The 9,224-nt window shown below is 44.5% G+C and overlaps 1 protein-coding gene across 1 annotated transcript; it reads right to left on the reverse strand.

Moving 5' to 3' along the window:
• Positions 1-1,897: 1,897 nt before the first annotated feature.
• On the reverse strand, positions 1,898-9,216 carry Terf2ip (TERF2 interacting protein). The gene is made up of 3 exons (XM_087900311.1): positions 8,472-9,216; positions 5,387-5,511; positions 1,898-3,182 (listed from the first exon to the last, which is right to left on the reverse strand). The coding sequence occupies exons 1-3, from the start codon at positions 9,130-9,132 to the stop codon at positions 2,787-2,789; spliced, it is 1,182 nt and encodes a 393-aa protein (XP_087756437.1). The 5' UTR covers positions 9,133-9,216; the 3' UTR covers positions 1,898-2,786.
• Positions 9,217-9,224: the final 8 nt, after the last annotated feature.

Genomic DNA, 9,224 nt, shown 5'->3' on the forward strand with positions numbered 1-9,224 from the left:
CAGAGCATACTGGGAGATAAAGCTAGAGGGCATCTGCCAGTTCAGAGAAGAAACCAAAGTTTTTCACAACTTGATCCTGGACTTCTAGCCTCCAGAACTGAGAAAACAAATTTCTTTCTTTTTTTTTTTTTTTTTTTTTCTGAGGCCAAGTTTCTCTGTAGCTTTGGAGCCTGTCCTGGATCTAGCTCTTGTAGACCAGGCCTGCCTCTGCCTCCCGAGTGCTGGAATTAAAGGCCTTGAGCCATCAACGCCAGGCTTTACTGTTTAATCCATCTAATCTGTAGTATATTTAGGCAGCACAAGCAAACTAAAACAAGGGGGAGGGGTAGAAAGCACCAAAAGACAGACTACAGGTTTAGGAGGACTGGGGCAGGGCGTTATTACTGATGGGAGAGTCAACTTATTCCTAGCGTAAGGAAGGACACAAGCAGAAATACTATCCACGGTGTACAAGGTCTCTTGGTGTAATCTTTTGAGACTCAGGGTATAACAAATTAGATCTCTGCATATTTGACAAAACTGTTATTCTAGCTCTGTAAAACCAGTAGATGACAACTATGCCTGTGTTAATCAGGGTTCTCCAGAAAAACAGAATCAAGAGGATGAATGTGCACTACACAGGCAATTTCTTAGACTGACTTACACAATAAGGGCTGGATAATCGAATGCTCAGAACCTTGTTGCTGCTCAGTCCATAAACCTGGATGTCTCAGCAGCCCCAATCCGAAGAGCCTTGAAGAGCTGATGGTCTTCAGTCCACCTCGGAAGGCTAAAGAAGCTTAGTTCTGGTGGCAGCAGCAGCAACAATGGCAGAGATGCACACACCAGCAAGAACCAAGGCAGGTAAATAAGCAGCACTCTTGTCGTCTCCTCAAACCTCTTCCTATTCCGGGCCACTACAGGAGACAGTGCTATCCACTCTGAGGGCCTTTTCCCTTCCATCAATCCTTCCTGGAAATGACCTCACAAACCAAACCAGAGGCAGGCCTCTCAGTTGATTCCAGATGCAATTAAGTCAATAATCCAGACACTGTCATAATATAAAATATATAGTAAGCTATAAACTTCTTTGTTTTAGTTTAAATGTCTTTTGAGACTCGGGGTATAACAAATTAGATCTCTGCATAATATTTGACGAAACTGTTATTCTGGCTCTGTAAAACCAGTAGATGGTCACCTTACTAAGGGATTGACATCTTAAATGACATATCAAAAGCAGCAATTTTTAACCACTTCAGAGTTCTATCAAGAGAGTACACATTTAAAACAAACGCTATCATATAACCCTCTCAATTCCCATGTAAAAGTCACTACTGTGGTGAGAATTACATTCCCGGAAGCATGCCGTCCTCAGCAGGGGGTTAAGGCTGAGTCTACTACATCCTCTGATTGCCAGCCGCCAAACCATGTGACTGCCCCCAAGAACATTAGCTCTACAATACTTCAAGTAGAAAGGGGCACGCAGATTCGGACTTCTATTGGGGGAAGGCGCTGGAAGCATGAGTGTCCAGAGAGCGGTAGATAGGGCTCTCAACACCTGCTGCACACACATCTGGTTCTCCTCCCTGACTCTCAGTATTTCAACCAACTCCGCCACTCTCCACAGTTCTAACGCACATCTTCCCTTTGCTCCATCCAGAAGGACCATCTTTTCCTGTTTATTAAATCTAAGATGAAAACCTACCTAAACCATTTCCTGTATAAAATCTAAGGAAAGACTTGTTGATAAGACTGAAATACAAACCAGGCATTGGTGGCACATGCCTTTAATAATAATCCCAGCACTCAGGAGGTAGATGGATCTCTGTGAGTTTGAAGCCAGCCTGGTTTACAAAGTGAATTCCAGAACTGCCAGGGCTACACAGAGAAATCCTGTCTCAAAAAAACAAAACAAAACTCAAACACAAAAATTATATTTATTTTGAATAATAAAAGCAACACAAAGCGGAGCAATCCATTAAATTTTAAGTCTACACAATTTTCAGCGGAAAACTAATGTTTGATAAAATTTAAAAACAACACATCACAGTTAACAGTATGCGACCTGCAGCCCCCATGTAGCTGAGGATAGCTACAAAAGGAGAACACGGAATCTTAGAGCATACAAGTTTTTTGAGGGGTGTGTGTGTGTGTGTAACTTGATTCTTGACTATGAAGTTTGTATATGACACCAGTTATAAATGTTAAGACTGGACACTCCCACAAGTCAGAATTTATTGTACACAAAACTGAGTGGGAAGAAAGCAAATACTACTAGCGACTTGACCGAGAACCAAAAGCAACAGCAGGAGGGGGTGGAGTTTTCAAACACCATTAGGAAGCTGAATATGGGATTTTTCAACACAGTAGAAATCAGAGCTCCCTGGGAGATGGGTTGGTTTGGAACAGTTCATGTTATAAGCTTTGCCATTAAATCTTATTTCTAGACTCTTCATCTGAAACAACTTCTGCCAAAAGATGAGGTTACTTACTCATCAGGCCTGAAAAGACCTTTGCCTTTCCGTTTCCGACTTTGATTTCTGTCACTAGGCTCCTGTCACCAACACAGCTGGGGCTGCCTTCCAACAAAGGCTAATATACTAATATACAGACCAACCTCCTGGTTTAGATTCCCCTATCATAAACACAGATACTTGCCATGGACCACTCTAGATCCAGTTTCTTTTACTTTATCCTGCTACATAACACTGCGTGGCTACAAAATCTGGGGCTCACAGAACAGCAGTACTGGTCAGTTTCAATGGCCACAAGATATTGATAATCATCATCTGCCATCATCTTGTCCATTATTTCTTTCGGAATTCAATCCTCCGAGCAACATTCTGAGCTCCAAATTTTTTGATCAGTGCATTTCTAGTGTCCTCATCATCCTTCTGCAAATCTAAGTCATCTTGTCGGGACCAGATTGGATAGCCATCAGATCTCTGACCAGACTCTAAAAAGGAGGAGGTGGCCTCCAGCTCACCACTGTTTTTCAGGAAGGCCTGTGTAACTGTTGATAGATCCAACTTAAACTTTTCCATTAGTTGCCGGATAATTTTGATGGCAGCTCCCACTTCCTGTGTAGAAACTTTTGGTTCCTCTTCCTCCTCATCTGGCTGTGTTTCGGAATCTTCCTCAGGTGTGGGAGGATCATCATCACACATTGTTATATGTATTTCAAAGTCAGGGCTCTCACCCACCTATGAAGAATGAGGAAGAAGACCAGGTCATCATATTTACTTAGCCTTGAACTCCTGCAATATGTATCTTCCCAACTACCATTCCCTAGCTCCTCACACAACATCACACAAGCCCCTCCCTTCAGTTCCTCTCATATACTTTTAATCATGCTGACATGTATACATACATAGACAAGGACAATTTATGGGAAGAAGTATGTTGTGTACAACTATACATACATATTTAACTGATTAAAATATGAAATGTATGCATGTATGTGAGAAGGCATGTATAACCTATATGACATTAGATCATTTTTTAAATGCTGGACTTTGCTTCCAGATGGGTATGGTGATATATCCCTATAATAAGGATTCCTGGCAGAAAAGAAACCCATAAATTCAGGACAGCTTTGGCTATACAATGAGACAGTGTTTCATGTAGTCCAGGGGGCCTTGAATTTACTATGACCTTTAGCTTTTTCTCCACTCTACTTTTTGAATTAATTATTAATTTTTTTAGGTTATTTATGTGTATGAGTATTTTGTCTCCAGGTATGCACATGCACCATGTGCATGCTGGTGCCCACAGTTGTCAGAAAAAGGCAATAGATACCTGGGATTGGAGTTAAGATGGTTATAAGCTGCAGTATGGGTGCTGGGAACCAAACCTGGGTCCTCTACATGAGCAACAAGTGCTCTCAACCTCTCAGCCAACTCTCCACTCCACCTTTAACTTCTGTCTCCCTCCTTTGGCTCCCAAGTGTTGTAATTATAGGCATGTCCCAGAAAGTTCACTGAGATAGGGTGTCTTTTTTTTTTTTTTTCAATTTGAGACAAGGTAGCCCAGGATAGCTTCAGAGATAATATAGCCAAGGGTGAATCATAACGACTTTCTTTTTTTGTTTGCTTGGTTGCTTTGCTTTTTTCCAAGACAGGATCTCACTATGTAGGTTGTCCTGGCACTCACTATATAGACCAGGCTAGCCTGGAACTCAGAGATCCATGCGCCACTATGCCTGGTTCCATAACCACTTTCTTTTGTGTTAATAAACTAGATTAATTCAGGGCCAGTAAGATGCTGGGCTAAAGGTTAAAGCACCTGCCACCAAACCTGATACCTGAGTTGCCTCTGAAAGCTAAATGGTAGGAGAAGAGAGCAGGCTTTTTATCTAACAAATAAAATTGTAGATGGGTGGTGGTGGCACACACCTTTAATCCCAGCACTCGGGAGGCAGAGGCAGGTGGATCTCTGAGTTTGAGGCCAGCCTGGTATACAGAGCTAGTTCCAAGACAGCTAGGGCTGTTATACAGAGAAACCCTGTCTCAAAAATAAATAAATAAAATTCTAATACATTTTTAAATGTTTTTAAAAAGTTAATTCGCAATATCTTTAGTCTTACAGAAAATACACAAATATAATTTGGATAAAAAAATTAGTCGCCATAATTATTTTACAGCACCGGCCTTTCTCAAAAGCTATTATTGTGGTGCTCCAATAGTGTATTCCAAGACAGACTGAGCATATAAAAGAACAAAAAATATCTCCAAAGAGTCGGGCAGTGTTATCGCACGCCTTTAATCCCAGAACTCAGGAGACAGAGGTAGGTGGATCTCTGAATTTGAGACCAGCCTGGTCCACAAAGTGAATTTCAGGACAGCCAGGGCTACACAGAGAAACCCTGTCTCGAAAAACAAAACAAAATTTAAAAAAAAAAAAATTTCAAACCATACAGAAACCTAAATGCTTAAAAAAAATTACCAGTTTTTTTTGAAAGTTAGATTTATGCTCCTGAGAAGCATAAGAACATTCTAAAGCAGCCAAATAAACTGTTGTTAACTTTGAAAAGCACACAGTGAAATCAAAGTGTTCAAAGCAGGTAGTTTACACTGCTAAGATACAACCATTCCTGGGTAGACATCTTTAATCTCAGAAGAGGCAAGCAGACCTCTGTCAGTTCAAGGTCAGCCTGGTCTATGTACCGAATTCCGAGCCATCCACAGCTATGTAGTGAGACCCTGTCTCAAAGCCAAACAAAAGAAAAAAATAATCATCCCTATTCTGTGCAATTTTTCCTCTGTCACTTACACTATCCTGCCAAACACTAAAAGCTTTGTGAAGCCTAAAGTCAGATCACATCTAGTTTCTCTCCTCTTCTATCTTGAACTTCTTTCTCTCTTAGCCTCGGGTAAAGGGGAGAAATGAGTAAACTGAGCTGACATACCACAGCTTCTTCAAACTCCCGACTGGCGTCCTCAAAGAGCTGTTTGACTGACTCATCATTCTCCTTGGTCTCTCCCTTCACACACTCCTCTTCAGGCAAGTCTGGCGTTCTCTTGTTCTGCGGCTCTAGGAAGGAACAGCAGATCAGCAGGGCTCGTCTGCACAGACCACCTCTACCGGTTCTATGTATGCAGAGCATTTTCCTTTAGAAAACACTTGTTTCTTATTTGGTATGAAGAGCATAAGATACACATTTCCAATAATTCTCACACTTATTTCCAAAATAAACCCACAATCCCAACACTCAGAAGCCTGATGCAGGAAGATTTGGGCTACCCTTGCACTATAAAAAGTGAGTACTAAGCCAAATAAAATAATGAATGCTCTGTCTCCTTCTCCTCTCATGGCCTGGTTCAGTCTGGTCCCTCTGGACGTACTCTCCCTCATATCTACCGTAAACCCTCTCTTTCATACCTGCAGTCATCATGTCCAGCAAAGAGCGAACCTAGGAGCCCAGAGGCCAAGAGGCTGGCATAGCTAAACCGGCTGGGTTATACAGGACTCAGAGAAGCAGGGGGAAAGGTAGCCCAGTGGGCTAGAGAGGCTGAGGATAGGAGGCAGGGAGTAGGGAAGTTTCAAAATTGTCTGACATTTGTCTCATAATCCAGTAAATTGGGAAGAAGAGTATAAGTTTCAACAGTGACCACGAACTATAAACACACAACACAGTGAAACTGGATGATGAGCACAGGTGGTGTAGCTCATAGACTACTCCACATGTATGAATGTTTGCACTTTTCTATAGCAAACAGGGTTGGCAGCACATGTGTTTAACATGCACAAGGTCCTGACTGACGACAAGAGGAGAAAGACAGGAAACCCAGTATGTTGCACTGACATACCGGAATAAAAGGCAAATGATGGGGAAATAAGGCAAGGCTATATACAGACACACAGAGTTCCATGAATTAAAAACAAATTTGGTGCAGTGACACATGCCTTTAATTCCAGCACTAAGGGAGGCATCTACATCTGAGTCTGAGGATAGCCTGGTCAACATAGCAAGTTCAAGTTCTAGGCCAGCCAGGGCTCCACAGTGACACTGGAGAGAGAGAGAGAGAGAGAGAGAGAGAGAGAGAGAGAGAGAGACAGGCAAGCTGCAAAACAAACTTATCTAGTAGCTAGCATTACTCTAAGCAAAGGGGACAAGAATGGACAAGAGGTGACAACAGCTGTTGCTCCCAGGATAGAAGCCAGGAGAAGGGTATTTAACAGGAGACTGACTTCACCATGCACAAAGTTTAGAATAAATTCCTCAAAGCACAACTGCCATTTAAGGAAACTTTCTCTTTTAGCTATGTTGTGGTGGCGCACACCGTTAATCCCAGCACTTGGGGGGAAGGCGGAGTTCAAAGCCAGCTTGGTCTATAGAACAAGTTCAAGGACAGCCAGGGCCACAAAGAGAAAAATCTGTCTTGAAAAATTAGCAACAACAAAATGAAAGGAAAGAAGGAAGGAAAAAAGAAAGCAAGCAAGCATTTTTTAAGGTCAGATACCAAGAAAATGTCCAGCAAAGAAACTGTATAAAATTCCTTCTATTATCAATGCAGAAATACACTTGCTTTCTTAGTTCTTACTAGCTTTGGATATTACTAATATTGACTTCTTAAAAATAATTCTAAAGATAAAACATCACAATTTCACTACCACCCTGCTAAGTAATTTTTAATACGAGGGCCCTAAATGATGATCATTCATACACACGGCCCTGACCTCATAACTAGAAGTTTCTCTTACGTCATTCTAGTCAAGCTATTTAAGAATCTTTGTGACCCAGCCACTCCCACATCAGGGTCCCTGCACTTGCTATTTCTTTCGTTTGAAATACTCTTCCCCATACGTCCTCCTGGGTTGCTTTTTCACTCCTCAGTCTCTGCTTAAACATCGATTTATCAGTGACCTTCTCTTAGCAAAAAGACCTCTCCCTAGCCCTTACCCTGCTCTGCTTTTCTCTAGAGCGCTTACTACTGCCCAGCTAGGACGGTAAGCTCAAAGACCACAGGCGCCTTGCTTTACTGTTACATTCCAACTGGACAACAGCGTCTGGCACTCAAATACCTGTTCACTAAATGAACCCGAAATGTCACTTTTATCAAAATCAAAATTTTGTAAGCATACTGAAATAGAGAAATAGATTTTACCTCCTCAGAGAGAAAAATAGAGGTTGGGAGAAAGAATGCCTTTAAAAACAAACGGGCCTGCCATTTGAGCCTGTCAATACCAGTTACAGACAAAGGAAGACATTTTAGCCAAACAAGGTGGTTCAACTGTGTTAACTCCAGCACTCAGGAGACTGGAGTGTGTTGGGAGGTCAGCCTGGACGACTACAACAGCCGGACTCTGTCTCAGAAACAAACAATACAACTTCAATAAATGTAACACCTGTGCACTATAGCCTAACCATAACCAAATGCCAATCTCAAGTGCCTTAGAATTTCACCTCACCAGCAGGTAATGGTAGGGCATGCCTGTAATCCCAGCACTCCGGAGGCAGAGACAGGCTGCTTTCTGTGAGTTCCAGGATGTAAGACCCTTTGGTGGTGGTGGGGGGGGAATGGGAGAAGAGGGGGGAGAGGGAGAGAGAGAGGAAGAAAGGAAGGGAGGGAGGGAGGAAGGAAGCTTGATCTTTAAAGAGAGAAACAGGCTACCCTACTACCCCCTGGAGGAAGGCTGGGAAGCTGGTGGGAACACAGAACTGTTATTATCAACTAGTTACTGTCCTGTAATCATAGCCACTCCTGAGGCGGAATCATTTCACAGAGTTCGGGGCCAGCTTGAGCAACAGAGCGAGACCTCAAGTTCCCCGCCCTCCCAAACCCAAACCAATCAACAAACAACATCCAGTCAATGGAAAGAAAAAGTTAGTGAGACGAAAAATTAAAATCAGAGAGCAGGGCATAAGAGAAAATAGTCCACTTTCACCCGGACCTCAACAAAGGAGGGGTTGAGCTATGCCAGTGGCGCCAAAAACGGCCACTGATGGACAGGCTGCCCAGCCCCCAGGTCCCCGGAGGTGCAAGCCTCACCCCCGCTATCAGCGGCCTCGGGATCCTGCTCCGCCTTCCGCTTGAGCTTTTGGGAGGACGGGCTGACCGGGGCGTCCCCAAGCAGGTACTTGTGCTCCTGGCCCCGCAGGTGCTTGAGGTAGCGGTCCTTGAGAGACTGCCAGGAGTGCTGTGTGAGCGCGCTCTTCTCCATCGCTTTCCACAAGGCATTGCCGGTGACTGAGTTGGGCGAGCGGGCATTTTCTTTCACGTAGGTCAGGATGGCCACGTCGTCCGCGTCCGTGTAGGCGATGCGCCCAGTCAGAGGCTGCGGCTCCAGCTCCGCGGAGCCCTCGGTGGAAGCCCCGGACTTTGTGTCTGGAGCCTGCTCGCTCAGTCCCAGGCGGTATGCCTCCAGCTCCAGCCTCTCGTTGCGCTCCACACAGTCTAGGATGTACTGCGTGGAGATGAAGTCGCCCGACGCCTCGGCCAGCGCCTCCCCGGGCTGGGCCAGCAGCACGGCCCCGGGCTCCTGCACCCGGCACACGGTGCCGCCACCGTGCAGGATGAGCGTCGACAGCCGGCGCTTGGCCGGGCTGGGCCGCACGTAAAACGACATAGCGCTCCCGTCTCCCCTCACGAACAGAGTGGAGGAGTGAGTGGGCCCATTGGGATCTTTACCCAGATCCATCGCCTCCGCCATACCTGTCTCTCCGCTACTAGAGAGCTTGGAGATTGATACTCCGGCGGTGGAGTCCACCACTGCGCCTGCGCAGCGACAGCCCAGCCGAAGGC

Source organism: Myodes glareolus, chromosome 22 (genome assembly GCF_982192425.1).
Source record: "Myodes glareolus chromosome 22, mMyoGla1.1, whole genome shotgun sequence".
Classification (NCBI taxonomy): Eukaryota; Metazoa; Chordata; class Mammalia; order Rodentia; family Cricetidae; genus Myodes; species Myodes glareolus.